This window comes from Cyanistes caeruleus, chromosome 1, assembly GCF_971803275.1.
Source record: "Cyanistes caeruleus chromosome 1, bCyaCae1.hap1.1, whole genome shotgun sequence".
NCBI classification, from domain to species: Eukaryota; Metazoa; Chordata; class Aves; order Passeriformes; family Paridae; genus Cyanistes; species Cyanistes caeruleus.
The window spans coordinates 117,217,094-117,242,658 of NC_141701.1; the positions used below are offsets into that span (position 1 = coordinate 117,217,094).

Here is a 25,565-nt window from a genome sequence, read left to right on the forward strand (position 1 = left end):
AGACAGTAAGGAAGAAAGGAAGTGGTGGTAACTTGTGAGCAACGTTCCACATGGTAACCTATCACCTTTGGGCCACTTTTCACTGAAAAACATTGCAGCAGTGGAATGAAACTCAGTCCCAAGAAACTATGTCCACAGAACAGAGATAACACTCCTTCACCAGCACACAAGTCCCTTGCAAGGTAAAGGCACTAGCCTTAGAACAGCGCTGTGCAGGCACATTTACACATGACAATACAGAACTATCTTCATTCTTACTCCTTGGAATAAGGGTATTAATTATTATTAATAGCATTAGAAAACATTATCATTAATAATTAGTAGTTTTAAATATCTGCATCTCAACTGAGTAAGTCTCCAACTACAGATTCCTTTCTTACTCCTTTCAAAAGATATATTTATACTGTGACCAAGAGCAGATAATAATAGGCAGACCAAATTAGACTGCTGTGGCCTGCTCCTGTCTCAGCAGGAGTACAGATCTTTGTACAAAAAGATTCTGAAAGTGGTCATTCCATTTGTGTATTTCTGCAGTCTTGTTTTTATTAATTATATCCAAGCAACCTAAGAATTACCTATTTTCAAGCTTGCATGATTTTGCTATTATTTTACTGTGTTTCAACATACTGCTTTTTGTCTAAATACTACAAGCAGTCTGATAAAAGTTGAAAAGAAATGGAAAAGTTGTATTTTTAATTTCAGGTGTCTTCAGACCATATACTCGTGCAATTTAGAGAAATGGTTTTGCTCCTGCAATTTTTTTTAAAACGAAAGTACTAAAGCTTATCTGCGATTTTCTTATTGTTTCTTTCTACAAGTCAAAAAAGCAGTGCTATTGAGCTGACCTCAATCCAGAGAAGTTTCCTTCCACAAGCAAGCTTAATTTAGTGGGGAGGGGAGCCAGCTACTCACAGTAACACCTTTGGAGGCAATGCAGGAAAGTGTGATGATTATCTCATCGTTTAAAATTAGTGAACACTACCTTTCAGGTCAGATATTATTTTGAGAACAGCAGGAGCAAAAATTCTCATACATAACACCAGAAGTTAATTTTTTGCTTTTACTGTTATGACCCTTGCACTAATGTGTTTAACACTGAGCCATATAACAGCTGCTTACTTTTGCTTTAGTGAGTGCAAAGTGCAATATAAGTAAGGTTTGTCTTCATTTCAGTGCTCCACCAAAAAAAATGCAGCTGGGATGTGTAACATGCAACATCATCTCACAAATCCTTTCTGCCTTCATCTATTAAATGTTATCTTTTTCTATCTTTAAGCTTCCAAGCATTTAAAAAAACCCCAACACTATTTTGTGTTTCAAAAACTAAGAGCATAGAAACATATGTAAGTATTAGAATCCAGAAGAAATATTAGATTCCGCAAAGTGGATCCCCCACCACCACCACTGTTCCCTAACTTCTAAATGGATGCTAATTAAGAACCATGCTCTTCCCACATTCTCTTTAACTTTGGCAAGTTTTATATGTTAAATTACATCAACTAAGGTGTAGTAAAACACCAAGGACTGTAAAAACACCAAGGAAATACACGATAAAAATACCAACTTCAAACTATTGTTTTTAACAGTATAACATCCTTGGTTCCAGCATTAACAATACTGTTCTTTTAAAACAAGAGCAGTTTCTCACTCCAGTTTGAAGACACCAAGCTTAATAGAACCAACACGCCTTAGTAGGACTAATGAACTTTTCCTATCAATGCACAAAAGAGAACACCAACTACCTGTCATTTTAACAGTTGATCAAATATTGTTTGATAGCTCAGCACTCCTATCTCTGCAGCTTCTGTATGCTGTGAATGAAGCACAGTCTGCATCTCACACTCTGTCCTTCTACTACTACTGCAGCAAGAAAGAAAACTGGCCAGAGGATAAATCCAACACTGTCTTGGCACTGCTTTCTCCTGCTTCTAGTACTATTACTGTGCTTGTTTTTGACCTTTCCTCCCTAAAGCTTCAGACAGACCATTCAGAGATATTTTGGGCTGTGACAGCCTCAGACACCAAGCTCGGGAATGTACTTTTCCATCGGTAGCAGCTTGGTGTGTGGCTGCCTTCCCGGCTGTCTGTTTCTCATGCCTTCTGATGACCTGTTTTCTCACCCATTCAGCAAAGCCAGAGCACTGCACAGCAAACCAAAGTGCAAGTTCAGGCAAAAGGGCTTTCCCATTCCTCCATTTGTGCTGCACAAAACCACAAGAAGAGCCTGAGATGCTAAGGGCAGTCACATACTGAGCTCTGTAACAAAATAGAGGCAAAATTAGCACTGTCTTGTTTTATAAAATATTCAAAGAAACATTAAGCAGAGAGTGTACAATATGCATTCACACATGTCAACCAAAGAGCACTTTAGCTGGAAATATTCTGATGGCTACAGAGAGTAGTAATAGATGTATGCCAATTCAATTAATGCTAATTTAGCATTGGTGTATCTCTCTTTAATTCAAAACCATTCGTGTATAAAATTGCACCTATTTGTGCCAGTGTAGTTAAGTTACAGAAAAAGACTTCAAGTCAAGCTCTGCATTTTCTCTAAGCATATAATACTTATATAAAAATCCATACAGGCTGAAGAATAACTAAGAAAAGCAGAAATCATTAGTTGTTTTTACACAGATAGTAAGTTTCAGTTTTAACTATAGGTTATATTAAGTCAGCCATCTAAACCAAACTTTTATGCAAACTAAAATTCACAAGGGCATTCAGTACCAGTCAATTTAAGGTTCTGTTGTATATATCTACACACAGAAAAAGAAGAATAGGAGATACAAAATCCAGGATCTATTTCTCTAACTCCTTCTAAGCTGCATAATAATAATAGAGGATATAAATCAGCCTGAACAATGGAACAAAAACTATGATCATTTCTCTACAGCTTCTGTGTAACAGTTCTTATGCAAACGATAAGCTTACTTTTCCCCAATCTAAGTACTTTAGACTACAAGCCATAGCACTTCCTCTTTGAATTCAAGACAAATTTTTATCGTTCAGAAGCAATTGTTTTACAATGTTATTAAAAGATTATCTTAACAGACTTTTTGACCTACATTCCTAAAAACTGACATATGATTTCTGAAGTTATAAGGAAGTTTGATGCACTGGGTAGACTGTGAAATGAAATGTAGAATTGATCAAAGTCTTCCCTTGTTACTATTATTAAAATTAGGACTTTGAAAATCTATGAAGATTTTAGTTCTCTGGCACTGAAAGGAGTGAAACTGTACCCCTTTCCAAATGACCAACATTTGTCTTTTTTTTTTTCTTGTTAAGGCTGAAAAGACATGACAGACTCGAGATTTTTTTTATGAATGCCACTCTCCTCAACTGGCAAAACGACAGGAAGATGCATCTATGATTGTAGAAGAGACAGAAAATGGTATTAGCAGCAGCCAGGGAAGTTTGAAGACGGAGCAGTTATAAAGCCAGGCTTGATGACCTGCAGACGGCGCCAGCTTTGCAATGATTCAATCTCTATGACAGATTGAGTCAAAATTTTTAATTTAATGTACGTAATACTTAAAAAATTAAGCACCCTGAGGAGCTGTTGAACATTTAAATCCAATCACTTTTCAAAGCTACAGTAGCCATACAAAGGTTTCTGATCACAAATCTATCATACTCCTATCATACATTCATCAATATCAAACCACCAGAAGAGATTTATTTAAAAGACATCAGCGTACCAAATTGAAATACGCAGAGAAACTCCAGACCATACAATCATGTATTTATTTCAGAGACTTGTTTTACTCTAATGATTCCTCCCTGGCACATGAAAAACCCACAGTCTGGCTGACAGAGTTAATTTTCTTCTGCAGCCTGCATGGAGCTGTGTTTTGAACTTGTGTTTAAAAGGGTGTGGATAAGACCAGTGTTTTGGCTGCTGCTGGATAGTGCTCACACAGTGTTAGGGCTCCTTTTTCACCCCCTCACTCTGGCCCCATTCCAGCAAATAGGCTAGGGGCAGACAAGAAGCTGGGAGGGAAAAGAGCCAGAAGAAACGACCCGAGCTGGTCAAAGGGATATTACACATTGTACAACCTCATGCTCAGCCACAAAACTCAGGCAGCAGAACGGAAGGGTCTGACTGCTGGGAGCCACCAATATGCCTATGGGAGGTAGGAAGTAATTTCCTTTACATCACTTGTTTTTCTTTCCTCTTTTCTTCATTTATTACATTGTCTTTATCTTAAATTAGCACGGGTTTTTTTTGCTTTTGTTGCTCTTACTCACTCCTGTAGCCATGGGAGGGGCAGAAAAGTGAGTAACCATGTGGGTGCTTGGCTGCCCTCCAAGGTCATCCAACCCACTACAGGTGTTTACTTAAGATCCTTTCCAACCCTGTCTTCTTTTAAAAGGATCATAACTGACATCTTCTTGGGATTATTAACACTCTCCCCTTGTATTTAAAATACCAACATATAGAGGAAAAAAAAACATGGAGAAAAAAAAACCAAGAAAAATTCTACAGAGAAATAACGAAACGGGTCAGTATCTAAGAAAATTTATCTATTCAATTTCTTCAATTTCTTCTCCTTACTTTGAAACTAAACCTTTATACACTTCTAGAAGTCAGGGAAATAATTTTAGATCCTAAAGTTAGGAGGAGTCATTTTACCACATCATTCAACAGCTGTGTTGCCAAAGCATTTCCATTTTTTTTCTCAGTATCACAGAAACTACCATTTGTTTAATCTAACCAGCCACAGTCCAGATTGCTTTTTCTAGATCCTACTTCCAAATTATCTCTGGTTTCTAGTACTCTAGACAGAAAACATGTCCAAAAATCTTCTGAGGTACTATCCATTCTCTGTATTTCCCTTGGGAGAAAAGAGGGGTTCTTGACACAGACTGTAGTTCAAAGCATCCAACCAGTATCAAAAGTAACAAAAAAATTCACTTGAAAATGAAACTATAACTTTTAAGAATCCTCCAGGTAGATACTGTCATTATAAGCAACCAGATTTACAAGGTCATCTTCCTTACAATTCTGGGGTTTGTGTTTAATTCTATATTTTAACTTAGATTTACAATTAAAAATACTGGTTTTAGGAAAGCACAGAAACACTACAAATAGTTTTTATCTCTTCTATTGTTCAACCAATAATAAATACATGGCAGCAATAAGGCCTGAATCCTTATCAGGAGCTGTGGAAGAAAACTTCTCTTGCAGCCTTGGTTTTTACGGATGAACACTGAGAACTGTCACTTCTGCAGAATATTCTTCAGTTCCAAATAATTCCAACTGACCTGCTAAGGACCCTTCAGATCAACTGGACTTTATCAATTCCCATCAATATATAAAAATCACTATGGACAGCCACCAAAGAATTTTCTGCTCATTTTCCTCTCTTGTACATACTGCATTCTGCTGAATGTGAAGGAATAATTTCAGTACCCACCATGAGATTGCCATAGGTATCTTAAGCTCAATGCAAGAGTTTTGTTAATGGATTCAAGCAGCAAGCAATTTTTGTTAACAAAAGGCCAGCTTGAACTCCTCAAGAAGAGAAAAAGGCATCAAGAATGAAGAAAATAACATTCCTTTCTCCCACACACAGAAGTCATCAAACTGTTCCAATCACTTTCAGAGCCAAGAAGGGCTTTTTTCTTACATGGGTGAAAGAGGTGAATGGAAGGGGAGGAGAATAAGTAATACACTATCTCCTGAGAGGGGTTAATTCTGGGAAGTAAAATTCCAAGTAGATTTGCTGAAATTTGAAAAAACAGAATGAGCACATTCTAGAAGAAGGCTTTCTCTAAACCATAAAAAAAAAGTGTCAGTGATTTGACTTAATTCAATACTTTCCTGTGACCTTTTGAATTTTAGTACATGAGAAAAGCTGTGAAGGATTCAACAGCTCACAGTTTATGAACCTTTGTGGAATAACCACACTAACACTACACACTTGAATAAGAGAGAGGATAGAAGGTGACTACAATAGAGACAGAGGATAAAACAGAACAGAGGCATTTAAATAATGCAGACAAACAAGATGGAGAAACAGGAATGCCAAACCTTAAATGAGGGTGTTGATGTGACAGATGTTTCAGAAACTCCAGGTAATGAAGACTATCACTAGGAAATTACTGCCAGCACAAAAGTTCATCAAGTCAAAATAAGTTGTTAGTGTAGAGGGTTCTGTTATCCATGAAAGGTAACTTATAGCTAAATCAGATAAACTAACTCTGTCAAAACATATCACAAGATCCCTACACATTGAGATTTCAAGTGTAACCAGTCTACTTTGAAACACTGAGGAAAAAGAGGCTGAGGAACACAGCACATAATTCATAAAATACTTCAATTCTTTCCAAGTAGATGGGACAGCTGTTATGTTTGAAATAAGATGCCGAAGTCTTAAGAAATCTTTTAATCTATATATCATACCTGACTACTTTATAGGAGAGCAAACATGACATCAGAATGCAAAGTAAAATGAAGGACAATAAGGAATGATTTCTCACCATCTCACTCTATAAAGAAAATAAAGACACATCAAATTAAATTAGCAGGTGGCAGATTCAAAATAAAGAAGAATGGATGGCTTTTCCTCACCAGCACATCCAAGATACAAAACTCTGCACCACAAGTTGTGCTACAGATGTCAAACTGTACAGGGTTCAAAAAGAAACTGGGAAAAAATAATGGGAGCAAAACCTATCCATTAAATGTAGATACTAAATATGAGAATGTCACCGCTGACTCCAAGAACCCTTGAGCAATAGGTTACTCTAAACTACCAGATAAATATTGAGGGATAATGATACAGGTTAGTTCATCATTTCCCTTCCCCCTGCAAAGAACAGGGCAGGGGGAAGCAATGAACTTTAGCAATGAAAACTCAAAGCACTTCGCTGCCTGTCTCCTCCTTTGTGCACACTGAGGCTTCTGAGCCTGCAGGGGCTGCTGTCCTTGCTTCCATGCACGGCTGAGCCTGAGAGGCTGTTACAGCACCTGGGCACCTCCCTGAGGCCTCTCATCCTCTGCACAGGTGATGAGGCTGCACAGCTGGATGCTTGGCTGCCTGGTGCCGCTCTCACCCAGCATCCCTATGCTGGCAGCTTGGCTGCAGTCAACAGCTCCAGGACCAAAGAGCCCAGGAGGCAAAGGCAGCAGTGATGGCTGCACTGGCCCCAGAGTGACCATATCCTCCAGGTGACCCCACTGGGAAGCACCTGGGCTGCCAGAGGGGCTCCAGTGTGATACTTTGTTACTTTGTCCTTCCCAGTGCTAGAATCCAGCCAGTGCTTGTGGATCGGGGGCAGTGAGGCCTGGACATTCAATACATAATATCTTCATCAGTTATTAGGATTTCAGTCTTTACCAAACCATGCAACTGCATTCCCGGTACTCTTCTGAACAGTTTCCCCATCTAGTATCTGTTCAGAGGACACACACATCAGTTCATTCTGTCTTCTTGCTTATCCTTTGCCTAGACAACCTTCAGCTCTGCCTGCCTTGTGGGCAAGATGGAAGAGTTTTACTGAGAAACTTGCATAGAAAGCCTTTGCAGCAAGTCATGGTAACAATCCTACTACCTTTGTGGATGGCCCCAAGAGGAATACATAATCAGTGAATAGCTTACAATGGAAGGGACTTTAAATATCATCTAGTTCCAAACCTCCCTTCCCCCATTATGGGCAGGGATGCCATAGACCAGGTTGCTCAAACACCCACCCAGACTGGCCCTGAACACTTCTGGGGATGGGGCATCCACAACTTCTATGGGTAATCCATTCCAGTGCCTCACGACCCTCAGAATGAAGAATTTCTTCCTAGCATCTCATATATATGTCTTCTCTTTTAGTTTAAAATAATTCCCCCACTTGTAGCTCAAGGGCAGATATGAGGTATTTTCAATTTCCTTTATCCTTGGCCATTTGAAAGTGTAAAGGAAAATGAAATGTTAAAGAACCTGAGCACAAAAGATGTGTAATTCCAGTACTCAGTTTCTCTCTTTCCTTTAAATAAGCACTCTCCCTTTAAGGCAGTGACCTGCTTTGTTGCATGTTTTTTTAACAATACAAACTTATTGGAAGAGCAAATTGGTATCACAATGGACCAGATGCTGCTTGGCCCATTAGGAACACCACAGAAACAAAATATGGTCTTTCCATGTATTTAATAGTCTCCAAGCAATGAAGTAAACCCCAAAAGTAACTATTTTTAATTAGTCTCAAATTAAATAAGGAATAGTTTAAATATCTCTGCTTTTAACTTTAAATTGACAATTTTAAATGCAAATGGAATTCTTTTTTATTCCCACATCCGGCTCTTCCAATTAACCCTATGAATCAGGAACATTCCTATGAATCAAAAACAAATATAATGAAAACTATAATTCTGATTCACTCAAATTGAGTGTTTTCCCTTCCTGGTCAATTAATCTTCCCTTTTATATATAAATATATATGCACCAAACTAAAACTAATCTATTCAATTAATCCTGCACATCAAACTAAGTAGAATAAGTTTACAAGTTTGACCCAAGAAAATAACACCACCTTACGCTACTACCTTTAAAGAAAAAATGTTTCAAAAACATGGAGTGATATACAGTGAATAAATATGCTACAATTCAAGAACCACATACAATAAAATAATGCTGTAGTAGAGAAAAATATAATTACTCTATTCTTTTTGTTGTTCTTAGCTACCAACACAGTTCAACTACTAGAACTCACATAACACTCAGGCCAGACAAGAGACCTCCCAGTCACACACACAAGTATATATTTAAAAGTCAGCTTTCTGCATCATTTGCTTCTTTCCTGTTTGGAAAACTGCCACATTTCTTTCCAAAGCATTTGTTATGAAAGGTATTCTTAATGACAATTCAGCCCCTTATGTAGATTTCTGAGATTTTGTTTCCCTATCATATACAAGTCAAAAACAAGTGTCTCAGACCTTTGTTCCTTGTATTTGGTTTGCAATAACTGTAAGAAAACAAGTTATGACAGCTAACTATAGCAAGTATCTTCAGCAAAGAATCCCAAAATAATTTGGGCAAGGAATTGGAGAAAAGGTGCCTGTAAACTCTGAAATCTTTCAAATTACAGTTTAAAACGTAGGGCTTGGTTTTATTTGGTGGGGAGGAGGAAGGGAGTGGCTCCAGATTTTTACATGTAAGCAAAAAAGTGTTATCAAATTCTAGCAGGTGTCATCTTCTCCCAGTCATCTATTGTGAATATTGAAAGAAGTATAATGTGAAATAAGTATATTTTTCAGTGACAGTTTGGTTCAAAATCTGCTAGAGTTTTAGTACATTTCTTACGGTGTTTTAGAGTAACAAATTACATTAAAACAAAGATTTCCTGGAGGCAAGAAGAAATGGGTTTTCATTGCTTATTTAAAACAAGTAATGAGTTTGGCAAGCTACAAAGACAACAGAGATGGAAATGAAGTTTCAAGCAGCACAATTTCTGCCTCACAGAACTGCAGCTAATGTAAGGCACAGAATGACCACAGGCATAGTGAAGAGAGTTCTCCTGTATCATCTGAACACAGCTGGATGAGAACATTTCTTAGCAGTAGTATAATGCAAGACACAAGTTAAAACATTTTTTATTTTCTCTAATGTGTTGCCTCTCTCCCTTTCCTCAACACAGCAGGTGCAAGAATGGCATTCCTGTTTTGTTTTCCCACTGGAAGAAGCTTGTTCCCTGAGATGACCAGGACTTTTACTAAAATCAGGGTAGTCACAAAACAAAAATATTAGACACAAATTTTATTCTGTCTATATTAAAAAAAGAAATCTTATAAACTAAGAACCATCATTAAAAGAACCATATTTCCAGAAAGAGGGTTAAGAAATGTCACATCCATTTCATACACTGTAGTGTTGCAAGACGATTTGACAAGCCACAGAGGGATTTTGCTCCTGCTCAACAATACCTTTCACAGTAAGATCTTCCAAGACACTTTCCAGCATGAAATTAACTGATATTCCACACAGGGGAAAAAAAATTAAAAATTGCAAAATACTAGTAAATGTAAGTTTTCCACAATGCTGTACTGTGCTGAAACCTGTGAAAACTGTGAGCTATCAAAGCTGTAGGAAAAGGACTCAAAAATATTTTGCCTCCTTCAGTCATGTTATTATTTGCATAAAACTCATCCTGACCTATGACCAAAAATCCATTCTTTTTTTCACCAGCTTTCAAAAACTGCCCTACTACTTAGCAACAAGGAACATATTCCACACCTAACGTACCTTTTTCTGTTTGTAATCATATGGAATACTACATTTTCCAAATAACTCCTTTAAACATTGTGACTATGATTTATATCTCAGCTGTCTGTGAAATTGTATTTCCCCTACAACCTGCCTGCATTCTCATGCCTCTGGTTTCAGGAACCTTGGACTCAGATTTAAATTCCTGCCAAGTTGTTGGCCTGAAATAATACAGAACTTTTTTTCATTCTTTCTAGTATAACAAATTGAGAGCTTTGAATTGAGGCCTTGCTCTTCTGAAGCTTTGTCTGTCAACAACAGCATTTTAAGAATCTTTAACTGCATAATCACCTGATCAGTGAAAGACAAATAGTTTATATTGTCCTGCAAGGAAAGTAGCCAACAGAAGTTTTCAGCAGAAGCTCATGACTTATTTCCATCAACCATTGTAAGCAGTGCAGATGAGATGTTTAAAACAAGCAAGAGTTATAAGGTGTGTATTTCTATAATACAGAATTGTATTCTAAACATTTTAAATAGTAAGGAAAAAAAAGGAGGGAGTAGCTTTCACCATGATTCATTTTGACTCTTGCAAAATTCAGTAACATGGCAGCTAGGGGTAAGGTTCTCAACCAAACAGAAAAAAACTGCTCTGCGTCTGTCTTTTATACTAAAAGATTTTATTTGGATTTATTTCACACAAAACTTCTTAAATATTTAACAGCTATGCTGTATTTTAACAAAACACATCAGAAAAATCTTATTTCTCCATCACCTCAGCAAAAAGTACCATTTGATAAAGTACACTGAGCAGATTTACATAAAGCCTAGGTGATGGTGGATAATCAGGCCCTAGGTTAAATCACCAGGTGACCGGTTTTTCTCAGCAAAAGATATATTTAGTTGATGGTACCCCATCATGTAACTTTATTAAATTCACCCAAAAAAGTGGGAAATACCTGAAATTACTTATATTATGACAATAACTTCAGAATACTTCCAATACATGTAGGAATGGTTTGCAGACTGCATTATAAATTTAAACATTAGAATCTCTTTTCTTTAAAAATAAAATTAATTCATGATTATTAGGTATTTGGCAAGTGGTTAATCTTGTAAATCATTATTAGTGGCCAAAGCTTTAATCACAAGGCACTCAAATGATTAAAGTAAATTTTATTTATCCACTAAGGACCAAGTTGAATTTGGGATTAGATGTAGAAGAAAAAAAAAAAAGTATTTTCTGCAGTTGAACCCACAGAAAGCATATACTTGTGCTATGATTTCTAACTAATATAAAAATTCAGCAATTATCAGGACAAACAATGGTGAATTTTCTCCCAGCAAGACAAGAACTCCTAAACTACTATTTTTGGAGGGTAAGTTCAATACTTACAGACAGAAATATTAATTTCCACATGTAAAACAATGAAAATCCATGTCATGTTCTATTCTTGCTACTCCAACTGAGTGTACATCACTTAAACACAGAAGAAAAATAAAACCTCATCAGACATTTTAGAACAAGCGGGAGAATTACCTGAAGCTTTGAGACTTAATTGCATAAAGATAACGTTGCTGACAGTGATGCTCAGAAATTATGAGTCAGACACTGGCCTCTCATCACAAAATGGGCACACAAAAGCATGAGGATCCAAAAATCCTCAGGAATTCAGTAATAACCAAGGTATGTCTCAACAGAGCAGCCCAACTGAGCAGGAATAGGCTAATAAGGATTACTTTCTTTCTCAGTAATGAGAAAGTACTGAAGAAGGAAAAACTGGTTTTCTTCTTCAACAGAGAAAGACAGACAAGCAACACTGTTGGGATTTAATTCCAAGATAATGCTGTATCGATCCTGTAGGACACAGAAACTTCTAGTTATCTTTGTCCTTCATTGCTTACTGTATTTAATAATCTTTTTAATCCTTGGTTGAATAATTCTCTGAAGTGAAACTTTAGATGTTCTATTTTCAGGAAGCTATCTGATCCCATTGTTAAACTTTGTGTGAGTTTTCTAAAGAATAAAAATGCCTTCTTGACTCTTCTGGATTCTGACACAGGCATTCTGAAGAGCTTCAGACACTATAAAGCAAAAGAAATAAAAGATTGAATAAAATAATCCATTAACATGAGTGCTGGACAAGAACCTTAAAAGTCAACCACAGCTAGAAGCTCAATGTGCTAATCAGCAATGGTGTCATCAGCATCATGAAAAGACTTTGTAACACATTAAAGGACTTCTAACAGAAGTATTCTAACAGAACAGCTATCTCCTGCAAAGATGTTAATAGCAGCCACTTCCAGCATCAGCAAGTATCATCAGCATTGCCCTCCTTGCACAGTTCTTTAAAAAGGTTTTAAATATTTAGCAAAAGGTTTTAACAGCACTCTCCCACTGCCAATTAGCAGCAGTGATACCATTTAAATATTTGATCATGACAACACTAAAAATAAATAAATTACAGTCCAATTTAGCATCAGAATATTGCTAAACCTTCATTACATTATAGTGGATTTACAAATTTGACTGGCACACATTTGGAGTACCATTTTAGTCCTGCACTGCAAAAAATTAATAAAAGGAAAGGAAAAAAAATATATAAAAAAGCACCAGAATTAAAAAAGCATAGAAAAGCTTCAATAGGTGGAACAACTAAAAACATCAAGATTTTTTAGCCCAGAAAAAAAAAAATTACATAAAGCAAAGGTGAGGAACACCTTTCAGCTCATTTGTAGAAGAGAGAAAGTGCTGTTCTAACATAAGAACTGGGGGATACCAAGTAAACAAGTAAATAGCTGACTGGTAAAACCATGCAAAGAAAAAAAAAAAGAGAAAGATAAAGAAATTTTAAAAAAAGGACTTCTTCACACAGCACTTAGGTAAGAAGCTGTCACAGGATGTTAAAAGCTTCCAAAAGTCAAACTGGCCTTTGAAATTAATGGATTAATTCCCTTATGGGGAATCCACCCCCCCATAAGGATTACATGCATCTTAGCTCCAGATCACTTAAGGCTGGAAGCAGATGTCAGGAAAGGAGGCTTTTTCTATTCTTCCTGTTGGAGGCAGCACCATGAGCCAAATGGACTTTTCAGCCTGGCCCCTGCAGCCATCCTTCAAACTCTTAAGAGCTGGGAGCTTTTGAAGACTGGAGGAAAGAGATGCATCTACCCCAAGCTGTGCAGTCAGCCTTCATCACAGCCCTAAAAGCCTGCAGGACTTCAACCCACTGTGAAGGTTGGGCTGCACTGGAATCTGCACCAGCTTTTCATGACTCCTTTTCTGGGGATCCACAAGCAGACACAAAGTGCTGCACAGAGCACACAGAGTTCTGCTCTGCTCCAGCCCTTTGCTGGGAATAAAAGGTTCTCCACCAGCTGTTCCAGACAAAAAGCAGAGTGGGGCCAGGCTGTTGCAGCTGAAGCAGGAAGGCCAAACTGTATGAGGAACGCAGAGACCCAAGAAAGGGAGGGACAGGCAGGCAGGGTGACACAACAGATGAGGTGACAGACACAAACCTCAACCAGGCCGAGCAGGCTAGTGAAAGACCAACACTAGCAAGTCCACAGCATCTTTCTACATCTACAAAATACCACAAGATAATTCTCACAACTGAAAGCATTCGGTGCCTTCACACTACACCACCACTCTCAGAGCAGATTCCAGACCAGGCTGGCCACCCACTGAAGAAGGACCGACCATGAGGCATATGGAACACGTTATTTTAGCTAAAAAGTGTGAACCTCAAACAATTCTTGTGAAACACAACTCTGCAACTACTACAGCTGGGAAGAACAACGAGAAATTAGAGGACACTTGGGTTTAACAAATGAAATACATCCAATAAGCCATGTGAAGTTCTTAAGGGGTTCTTCAAAACCCTAATCCAAAATCCCAAAAATTCCAAAATCCCAATCCAAAATCCCTAATACTACAGGGACTCAAACTACTCATGTCTGATCTAGCTTTCTCCACTATGTGGTAGTAATGTGCCATGACTAAATACATTCTCATTTCACATAAATATTAGTCTTGAACTCTAGAATTTACACTGGCTTTTTGTAACAAACTGCCATCAACACATCTCAAAAGAAAAAAAAAATTAGGGACCATTCTCTATAAACAACAAAATACATTTCAGTTGATTCAAACCATTTCCTGCAGTGATTTATTTCAAACTATTACTGAGTTTTTTCTGCCTTATGTAGCAAAAATGAATGTATTTACATTATACACATGTGAATATTGTAACAATGTAAGTATTATTTCAGCAACTCAAAAACTAATATTTGCTACAATACATTTTCATGAAAGAGATTCATTCTGCTTTAAATTTACTAAACAAAAAAGCATGGTAGAGTATACAAAGTCACTGTCTTACCTTTTTTTTGTGTGTGTGTTCCTGTACTGTTCACAGGAATTACTTAATAAATAACTGCCTATCCTAAAACCCCCAACAACAAGAAAGAAAGCATTATTAACAAAAGATTCAACACAAGCTGAATTCCTGTCCTTTCAGTCCAAATTACACTTCAGAAATACAAAGCACTGAAATTATATTTTTTTAAATAAGCACATTTTTAACTAAACACATTTACATTTTCTTTTAAGGAAAACAGCTAAAGAAAACACTTGATAATTATCAAACACTTATCACATGGAACTAAGTAATGAAATATATAAAGCATCCTGGATTTTCCATCATAAGAGGTACTTCACTAAACAAAACCCATGCATACCATTATCCTGCTGCAGAATTTCACAATCATTCTTCCTCTCCTATCCTACACTAAAAAGTGCAGTAAAGGATGGGGATATGTTCACAGATTCTAAAACATCAAAGCACATAGAGAACTGTATAATGCTCTGCCTTTTTTAGTGTAAGCCAAATAATAATGCTTGTAAAAATAAAAAACTAAATATAAGAAAATAGGGGGGAAAGTTATAATCACAGAAACTGAACCATAAAAAGATCTTGAAAATTCTGTGGATGTTTTTTTTACCAAAAAAAAGCAGCAGTTCTTTTTCTTCTGCAGTACTGGTCATCTCATAATTTAAAGGAAATATCAAACCATTTTAAACAATTCTAGCAAAGGCATTAGAACAGTCATTACACTTATAGATACAATATCAATTATCTGCTATATACTTATAAGGTGCCCATTTCTTATACCAAAATAAATCACCTAAGCAAGTTTCTTTTGTTAAAGATTTCTACAGGTAATTTTGAAATCCAGATTAATATCTTTCTAATTTTTACTGTCCATTTTATAAAACTGTCAGTTGCAATTCTGAATAGGAGTTGGTTTGTTTGTTCAAGGATACTTCCTGTCTGCCTGCACTTATTTCCAGAATGTGAATATTTGGTATCTGAAAAGATCCCTGAACACGGTATACAATCTGAAGTACCCAGGGATATTTTATTACTTACTCCAAAAGGCCAAATGACATTAAAAAGAATCCCAAGTGAGGCAGGAAATGAATCACAGCTATATTGCTTTCCCACTGTGAGCCTCAGTGCTGCTGATTTCCAGCCACTCACTATAGTGCACACTTCACTGTTTTGAACATTCATGTTTTGTGAGGTCACAGTCTAGGAGGGAACAGGTGAGTGAACTCAGGGATGTTCCTCCTCAGAAACAAGGGACAGATGAGTCTATGCACAGCTCTGGAAAAGAAGTGATTTAAGCAGATATTAAGAGATGTACTGCAGTTGAGAGGATGGGCAACAATCCTTTCAAAGGACTGCTTCATGCAGAGTCTTCAACAGGGAAAAGTAAGTGCAGTGATGGCACTGCCCCATGTTTAAAAGGCACGCCAGATGTGAAGATTGACTGTAAAACAGTAACAACAGTTTTCCTAAACACAGCTGCAAAACAGGGAAAGAGGCCACTTGCTACTTACTCTCCTTAAAGACAAACAAACCAGCCCCTTCCAAAGGGCCCTTTTTGTGCCAGTGCTGCAATCCAGTAATAATAATAATATCAGCTTGTACTTACCAACTATTATTTTAATATATTTAGAAGGAACAATATTTTCTCATGAATTGTATTTTTGAACTAGATTCTGCAACACCATATTGCTCATTTACAGGTGGCAAAGAATACAAGTCACATACCCCGTATGATAAAATGAGAGCACAGTTAAAACAGGATGCTTACTTGAAGGTGGAAGAACTGCATGTACGTTAGAAGGTAAGTTAAAATCAGAAAGAACCTGACAAATTGAGGGTATAATCTGAAATAATTAGAATGCAGTTACTAGGACAAGTACAAGATTTTTGCAGATGATTGCTTTTGCCCATTACAAAGAGGAACAATCGGGCAGCAGCCTGCATAGAAGGATCACAAACAAAAGTGATTAAAAGACAAAAGCATCATACTGAAATTTATTAACAGTTGATCCTGTAGCAGAGCAGTGGAGCAGAGTAGACTGACCTCTTGAGGTCTTTTCCAGCCCTATTTTTAAACATTCTTCAATACATATACATTGCTGATTTTTATCACATTTTTATAATTTCCTCTTCTCCATGTATATTACATATAAATTATTATATACCTTTCTTCCCCCCCAAATCTACCTGCTAGTCTGTTTATATTTAGACTTGTAAATTTTGAAGACAATCCTACATTTGTGTGAAAAGACAAATAATTTAGAATCCATGTACCAATATTATAATATGGGTTCCAACTTAATTTGGCCCTTAGAGACTGACAATTGGTGAATTTCATAAAAGGGTTTTTCCTTATAGAGTCAGCACAAATAATACAAGGATTGATGGTAATATCACCCATGGACCAGCAAAGGCTGGGAAACTACACAATTAACTTGTCCTGTCAGTCTCTGTTTAAATTCTTTTAATCTTCCTCAAATGCAATCAAATTGTGGGAGCACAGTGTATTTGTGAGCCATGGGCAGGACACCACTGCTCTAATTCCTAGTTTAAAAATAGGCTAAACTAGTCATGTCACTGATCAAGCCTGATAATAGGCAGAAGTAAAAAACCTCATCAGGTATTCATAATGATTTTTAATGTCATTAATTAATTTTTCAACACTGAACAGACTGAATATGTTTTGTAGATAGTCTAAAGTTTTATGGGCAGAGGGGGTGAAGGAGTTGTTATTATTCACACTAGCCAAGCTATTTACTGAGTCAAGAGAAATAAACAGACAAGCTCGTCCAAAAGAGAAGTCAGAGAAGCTAAATTCCTCCAAATTAAGCTCCAGCTCCAAGCTAGCTTTTGGAAGAAGTACATCTCTTTGTGGGCTACAGTACATAAGCTAAATGAATCACATAAAGGCAGTATCCTCATGTATACATTTCTACAAACAACTTTTTTTTGAGTGTTGCATACCTTCAAAGAAAATTTTGATTACTATGGTCTACAGAAATTACTCAGGCACATAAAATACACACCAAATGCAAGGCACAACATACCCACTCTGTTGGGCTGTGACATACAGTGTCACAGTGAACAAGTAGCAAACTGCCTGATACACAGGTCTAATGTATACATATATGATACTCTATGTAAATACTTAAGGTATACAGCCTTTGTATCACAGAGGATATGATCTTTATGGTCTTAAATATTCTTTTAAAAATATTCTGTTTTTTAAAAATTAGGAAGCCAGTACACAGTCAGTAGTTGAGGACGGAGAAGGAATACAAATATGGATAGGTGCTGGCAACCTTCTATAATCTAGCTGAGAGTCCAACACATCACAGAGACAGCATCCTCTAAAAGAAAGCTCCAGGATTCATGGAGCTGCAATTAGCTATTCAGGTCTCTCATACTGACAAACCAGAGAGATAAGACAGATCTGCATTAAAACAAAGAGAAAAAACTTAGAAACAAAGAAAAACAAACACAAACCCAGAAACAGCCTCTCAGAAAAACCTACACTTTGGCTGCATAGTTGAATGTCTGTCCAGGGTAAGATGTAGGGGGAGCTCAACTATCACAGCCTTCTTTCCTAAATATATCCTTTCTTGTGCTGTCAGTTTTGGTGTCAATTAGCACATGTGCTCTAGGCAAAATATCTTTTACTGATGGGAGATGCACGTCCTTCTTCCAAAGATCTTCTGTAACCAGAAGGAATTCAGCTGATACTGTCGCATTTTGTTTCCAAGGGGAAGGGCACGAGTAAACCAAACATGTTAATTTTCTCCTACTTTCCTCTCCATAGCTGTTTCCCTTGATCTTAAGGAACCTTAGCGTCTTTGGGCCAAAGACTGCTTAATCAAGTTTACTTGCATCGCTACACGGGTTTCTTTGCAATATGAAAAATGATTGAAAATCAGTAATTTCATATACTTTAAACTGAGTCCAGCAACCTAATTCCTTGATATTATTTCAGATGGAAGCCAAGTATGTATGACCTATTCCTAGGCCTCCATGAAGGCTTGCAAACACTGTGGCTAAGATAATTTAAGACTGCAGAGAAGCTAAGTCCACTAAAAATGCTACATTAGAGCTCACTATGAACGCAAAAGGGTTTATAGTAAAGCCTTTAAAACAATCATAGTTGCAGAAAACACTGTCCAACATTTCCCGTATTTCATATTTTTCATACCTGATACAAACGGGTTTACAGTATGAACTAGAGATCACAGAAGACTGAACAAGTTTGCAACATATACTGGCATTCTAACAAGAAAGAGGATCTTGATGTATATGCTGTCTAAATCCCCTGTCACAGAAAGACACAGATATGTTTAGTTTCAAAAGCAAATCTCTGCTGAAAATTATACCCTAGAGTATCTACCTGCTAAATTTGGTTCCTCTCTTCTTACAGCCTTTGAAAGTTAGGAGTTTACAATGCTTAGCAAGTACATGATTTTACAGAATGAAAGCTTAAGTTTAGACCCGTAAGAAAAAAGATACAAATTTGTTTAAGTTATCAGCCAATAAATTTATTGGCATTGAGATCAGTATTGGTACATGCAAAAAAAATACACCCTGGACTTTGCTTCCACAAACATGTTGATAAAAACACTCCTGCTCACAGAATGCTAAAGCCACCATGTGTTTCTCACTGCTGCCTTCCCTAAATAACAGCAGTCTCTGCTAAGTGTATCTCTTCTCATTTTATTACTGCAACCTGTCTCCTAATAAAGACATATTTATCCCCATGGATCTCTTTCTGTCTAGGTCTATAGCTTTGGGAAACCATGAGGTTCTGTAAGCATTTCTTGGACGCCCCTGGAAGCAAGCAGCTCTGAGGAAACGTACCCATACACCACAAGTCACTTGCTGCCTTAAAGATTCTCAAACGCCTACCACCTCAAAGTCTCTGTAAGAAAGGCGTGGAGGAACCTCACACAAAAATAAAGCAACCTCACTGCCAACTGTCAGAGCAGCTAAGAAAAGTTCACAGGATGCTTAAACCCACTTTGAACTGCAAGATGTAAATTTGTTTCACAGAATATTATAGGAAATGTTGTAGGAAATTACATAATAGGAAACCACAGCTAGCTGCACCAAGGAAAATATTATGGAAAAGCAAAACAGTCATCCCAAAACCCACTAAATACAAACAAGTGGCATATAAATTAGTTCACAAATCAGGTGTCCAAGAACCTTAATCCCATGGATGCACAACATATCATCACTATTGCCTCTTGAAAAATCAGAACCTTATAAATACAGAGAATAAGAAAGTGAAAAAGTCTCTATAAATACATGTATGTAGTCTCCCAGGCCCTCAAATTTGGTTCAACAAAAGCAAGCAATAAAATAGGCTATTCCATAGAAATTGCTACAAACGAAGAGTACAGTCTTTAATCCTTTCAGCCTAAACACAGCTGACACACGAGACTGAAAGGCCAAGTAAACTACTATGTATAAAGACTGCGTTACTTTTTCCAGTAATAGCGGCTGTACCACCTGTCATCATCCTAGGTGACACCTCAGCCTGGAAGAGTACATCATCTTACACCAAACAAGAAAGAAAAAGTCTAAATTAGCAGGTGCACAAAATAAATAAGACAGAAAAAATATGGAGCTACTGGGGAAAGGGAATAAAGACTGCAAGAAAGGAAAGGGAAAAAGGCAGCAACTGCTCTTCTCAGAGTTATGAAAATAGACAGCCAATGGAAGCACAGACTGAAACCAAAATAAAACACGGATCTGTGCTCCTGATTTTCATGCACAAATATGTGGTTCTAAAGAATTTAATCTGAACTAGAACTATTACTCAAATGTCAATTTTCCATTTGTGACCCAAACACCTACGCAGTAATTGGCAGACACAACATTTAAGTATTAGCTATTCCTTAAAGGTGCATTTTACAGATCAGCTACAAAGTCATGTTTTCCATTAATGTATGAAGTCTACATCTGCATGGAACAGACCTGTTCCTTGAGGTTACTTTGTATCTTCTTTAAGAGCAGTTTTAGTGAAATTAGTTATTAAAACTCCAGGAAGACTTTCCAAAAGCATATTACATCTTACTTTTTTCCACTCTTTACAGACTTTTGCTCTGCAACAGCAAACAAGAAGCATCTTAAGGTTTACTACCCATGCCAGATGTTCCAGAAGGTTTCATAGGGAAAAACCAGGCATCAACACACCTGGACTCAAACCACCTGAACTGCTGAACTAAGCAGGCAGAATCATATTCAGAATATATTTAGACAAGTGATTTTTCCCAGCAGCATGAAAACAGTCATATCTAAAATAAATATGGACCACATAACTTTAAATGCAGTGCTGTCACATTTTTCCACTCGCTATAATTATTCAAATAATACCAAAGCTTTAGTAATCAGTTCTTGGTTGCTGCAGATTACTGGTCACATCTGCAAAACGGTATTCAGCAGCAATAATAGCAGAAAGTTGAATGATTTTGTATTCCAAAGTGCTATCATTGCTGTAGAAACTAAGAACCTTGACTCGAGTATCCATGAAATGTAATTCAAAACCTATTTCCTTATCTCACGCTTCTCGATCTTAATATATCACAAATCCCTAGGTACTGCGACCTTGCTTGGTCCCCAGAGAGGCAGAAGGTTGCTGTATAATTAAATCACACACTACAAAGTAGTATAGCAGCATGGTATACAGTGCAAACAACACTACTGTCTTTCTTGGGCTACCACAGGAGAAACAAGAAACTGTTAAGAAGTATCAGACCTGTAAAAAAACAAAATCACTAGCAAATCCAGCAAATATGAAGTTATTCCACTACCAAGCTCAGCTGCCCCCTGTCCATTGTTATGATTTCTTTAGCACACACACAGACACGTACACACCCAGCATCACTGCTCAAACAGGAAGGGTGGGTACAGCCTGCCAAATGTGTTCGACCGCTCACTGCCCTTGCTCTCCCCTTGGTTTTTACAGCAAGGCCCGGGAGACAGTAACACAACTTTCAATACACTACTAGTCTTGATATTCTACATGTTCTTCTATCATCCAATCAACAGAACAACAAAGGTAATGGGCAAAACACGGACTGATTGTGTGAAATTTATGCTCTAACTGTGGTGAACTGTGTTGTGTTTTGTTTGGTGTTGTGATGGTGTTGTTTTTTAATTCGGCGTGGGGAAGTCTCTTTTGTTGAAGTGACTAAAATGTGTGAAGATTGTAGGATGGATGTGGATTTTAATGATAAGGGGTGGAATGCCTCTTGGGTTTGCACAACAAGACTTTGGTAGCCGCGGGGGGCTACAAGGATGGCTTCTATGAGAAGCTATCAGTACTTTCACCTATGACCAACATAGCCAATGCCAGCCGGCTTCAAGATGGCCAAGCCATCCCCACCAGTGACTGCGGTACTGCCCCTGGGATAACAGGCTTAACAAGGTAGGGAAAAAACTGATCAGAAGCAATTGCAGCCAAAGAAAGGGGGGGACAATGGGCAAGTGACACAACACTGCAGACACCAAGGTCAGTGAAGGGGTGGGAGGAGGTGCTCCAGGTGCCAGAGCTGAGATTTCCCTGCAGCCCACAGAGACGACCATGGTGAGACAGGCTGTTCCCTAGCAGCACAGCAGAGGAGGTGGATGCCTATAAAAGGCTGCAACTCTGTGGGAAACCCACACCGCAGAAGGCTCCTGGAAGGATTTGGGACCCCATGTGGGAACCACACTGGAGCAGTTCATGAAGAACTGCACCCTGTGGGTAAGACTCAGGCTGGAAAAGTTCATGGAATTTCATGGTTCCTCCCACGGGAGGAGACCCAATGATGGAGCAGGGTAAAAGTGTGAGGAGTACTCCTCCTGAGGAGAAAGGAACAGCAGAAACACACGGTGAACTGACCACAACCCCCATTCCACATCACCCTGCACCAGAACAGAGGGGTAGAATGGAGGGAAGGTGTTTTTAAGATTTGGTTTTATTTCGTATTATCCTATACTGATTTGATTAGTAATAAATTGATTTCCCCAAATTAACTGTAATTAACAAATTACTGTCCTGTTTTGTCCATGACAGTAATTTCTAAGAGATATCTCCCTGTCCTTATCTCAACCCATGAGCCTTTCAGCCTTTCATTCTATCTTCTCTTCCCTGTCCAGCTGATGAGGGAGTGACAGAGTGGCTTTGGCGGGTGTCTGGAATCCAGCCAAGGTCAGCCCACCAGAGTTGATTTTGGAAGCACATAAACATCTAAGAAGACAACACATCTAGCTTAATTTAGATTTTGCTGATCTTGATTAAACTCAGATCTTAAATATTTGAAGTTATGCCTAATTTCACAGCTCTTATACTATTGGAGCAGTTTCTCTATGTTCTCAACCTTTTCTAAGGAGTTGGGGAAGCAACCATGGATTTAAGAAACCAGACCAAGTTTATTTGTGGAAATAATTGTATTAAAAAAAAAATAAATCATAAAATCCCATTCCTTTTTGCCCAAGCTACATTCTACCACTGACGCTCCCCCCACTTTTCAAACTAAAACATAAGTGCCCAGAATATGCAGAGCTAAGTATAAAGATGTTTCTATAGGTGAAGTACAACTCAGCCTACTGCTAAACGAGCTGTCATTTTTAACAAGAAGAATGATCCCTATTATACCTTCTCCCACCCCCAGCCCAATGAGATCCTGAATCTCTCATCACCTGCTGTGTGCCTGTCACACACACAAGCCAATGGAGCCACAAAACTGCTCTGCACAGGTGCATCCCAAATAACAAGCATACTGTGCAATTCATGTCTTTCCTTGCCAGTCTGGTGCCCATATTGTCTTGTCACAAGCCAGCTAGTTTCTCTCACCTTCCCTAACAGGAGTTAGAGCCCTCTACTTTAATAAACCTCAAAACGTGACACCCTGCTACCCCCAAGCATGGATGTACACAAAGCCATCCTCTCACTGTTGTCCACTTCTGACAAAGGAAAAATCAAGTCCCCTCACCACAGGGGGGAGGAAAAAAAGAGAAAGAAAAAAGCTGCCTGTCCTTTCATCTAGAGCCAAGGCTCTGTGAACCCAATGTATCGCCCGCATCTCCCTGCCTCTGTCACAGAGAAAAAGACCCCGATGGGGAGGAGCAAGAGCTCTTACCTTAATTATGCTGCTCCTCCGGGGGATGCCGGGTTTGCCTTCTCGTTGTTGACTGGTGGAAAATCCTTTTTCTTTGCTGCTGCTCTCCGGGCTTGCAGGAGGAGCTGATCCCGGCTCCTCACCGGCTCCCGGCTGGGCACAGTCCCCGTTGGAAACCCGGCTGCCCACACTGTCAAAGCGGGATCTCCCGCCGCCGCCTCCTCCTCCTTCCCCATCTCCTGCCTTGAACGCCACCTTCCCTTGGACGGGCCCCGGGGAGGAGGGCAGCCCCCCGCCGCCGGTGCCGCCGCCGCTGCCAAACTCCGCCATCAGCCTCCCTGGCTACGGCAGAAGCAGCACCGCTGCCCCCCTCCCCTCCTCCCGCGGCCGCTCGGCGGTGGCTCTCCTTCCGCTTTCTCTCTATTTACGATCGGGGGATTTTGAGCCAAAGTCTCTCCCCTCCGCGCATTTGGCAGCCGAGGCCGCGTAGCTCCAAGAGGGGAGGGGGGACGGACGAAACGTGCCGGTGGCGGCTCGGCGAGCACCAGTCCCGCAGCACCTGGGGAGGGAAAAGGAGACGAAACGTGACAACCGGTCCTCACACGAGGCGGGGGAGCGTCGCATCGCGGCGCGCTGCCCTGCGCGCACAATCGGACACGCGTGGGAGGAGAGGGGCTGCCCGGGCTCCCCGCGACCCGCCGGGGGCACCGAGCGGGCAGAGCGCAGCCCCGCCGCGGGGACGGGGACCGGCCCGCCCCGGCCGCCGCGGGGCGGGGGAGGCTGGAGGGGACCGGAGGAACTGCGCTTTTGGGGCTGCTCAGCCGGGAAAAACGAGAGGCGTTGATGGCGGTATTTTCTCACCCTGACACAGCGACGCCCACAATCGCTGAAGCAACGAAGCGGGAGCGAAAAGAGAACTTGCAGAACAACGCGCCCCAAAGCCTCCGGCCCCGGCCCGGGGGAAAGCCCGTCCCACGCACGGCGGGGACGATCCGCCGCAGCCCCTCTCCGGCCACGGGCGGCGGAGAGAAGCGGCGAAACGCGGGCAGGGTCGCCGCCGCCGCCGCCCCGCAGGGCAGCCCCCGGGCGCCCTCGGCAACTTTTCTCCCTTCCCGCTGCCTGCCGACATCCAGCCGCCCCAGAGCGGAGACAGCCCGGCCGGGGCAGCGGCACCCCGGCCCCCCCGCCCGCAGCCGACCCCCGCCCGCACGCTGCGGCCCCGCTACCCACCTCGGCGGCGAGGGGAGCCCCCGGCTGCCGCTGCTGCAGGAGCCGCTTTTCCCCCTCTCCTCTCCTCCCCGCTATGGTCGCCGCCTCTGCCCGGAGCCGGATACAGAGAGAAACTGATTCATGTGGCTGCTTCCCTCGCTCTCTGCTGCTGCTGCTGTCGCCGCCGCCTTCCCCGGCCCAATGCTCGGCAGCAGTCCGGCGGGGGAAAGCGCCGGCAGCGCCGAGGGGAGAGGCAGCCCCGGCCGCCCCCGCGAGGAAACTCTCCGGGGAAGGCTGAGCGAGCGATCCGGGCTCGCCCCCCCTCCCGCCGCCAGTCACAGGGCCGGCCCCGCGCGGATTGGCGGCCCCGCCGCCGGCAGCCCGCTCCGGCAGCTCGGGGGCGCTCCGCCTGAGGGCAGGTCCCGCCCCCGCCCCTTCCCGCGGCCCGCGCTCACCGGGGGATTCCTCCGCACGCTCCCGCCCCGCGCCTCTCGGCCGGGCTCCGCGCTGCCACAAAAGAGCCCGCTCCCCAGCCCCGAGCCCGGCCGCATCCTCCCCTCCCCGCTCCCCTCCGCCCCTCCCGTCGGGGCCCCGGGCCCTTCACCCGCCCTGCCCATCCGAGGGGCTGCGGCCGCCTGGGCGAGCAGGAAAGGGTCGGGGGCGCCTGTGGA

General features: G+C 40.5%; 1 protein-coding gene and 2 long non-coding RNA genes across 4 annotated transcripts in view; 1 reads left to right on the top strand and 2 right to left on the bottom strand.

The window, feature by feature from the left end:
• PLCL2 (phospholipase C like 2) overlaps positions 1-25,334 on the bottom strand; it is a 99,307-nt gene extending 73,973 nt beyond the window's left edge. Inside the window, exons 1-2 of one of the 2 annotated variants that reach the window (XR_015276835.1) lie at positions 24,916-25,307; positions 23,707-24,244 (exon numbers count right to left, since the gene is read on the bottom strand). Coding sequence is in view for 1 of the 2 variants with exons in the window: in XM_086852296.1 (XP_086708422.1) it covers positions 23,707-24,015 (309 nt within the window). In the remaining variant the exon portion in view is untranslated. Of the gene's footprint in view, positions 1-23,706; positions 24,245-24,915 lie in introns of both variants that reach the window. The other variant, XM_086852296.1, reaches the window with a different exon arrangement.
• LOC111923455 (uncharacterized) lies at positions 794-15,745 on the bottom strand. The gene is made up of 5 exons (XR_002861093.2): positions 15,629-15,745; positions 14,579-14,641; positions 12,102-12,281; positions 11,593-11,676; positions 794-2,256 (listed from the first exon to the last, which is right to left on the bottom strand). It is a non-coding gene; the product is annotated as an uncharacterized LOC111923455 (long non-coding RNA).
• LOC111923454 (uncharacterized) lies at positions 15,833-20,908 on the top strand. Its single transcript, XR_002861091.2, has 4 exons — positions 15,833-15,973; positions 16,291-16,391; positions 19,355-19,498; positions 20,677-20,908. It is a non-coding gene; the product is annotated as an uncharacterized LOC111923454 (long non-coding RNA).
• Positions 25,335-25,565: the final 231 nt, after the last annotated feature.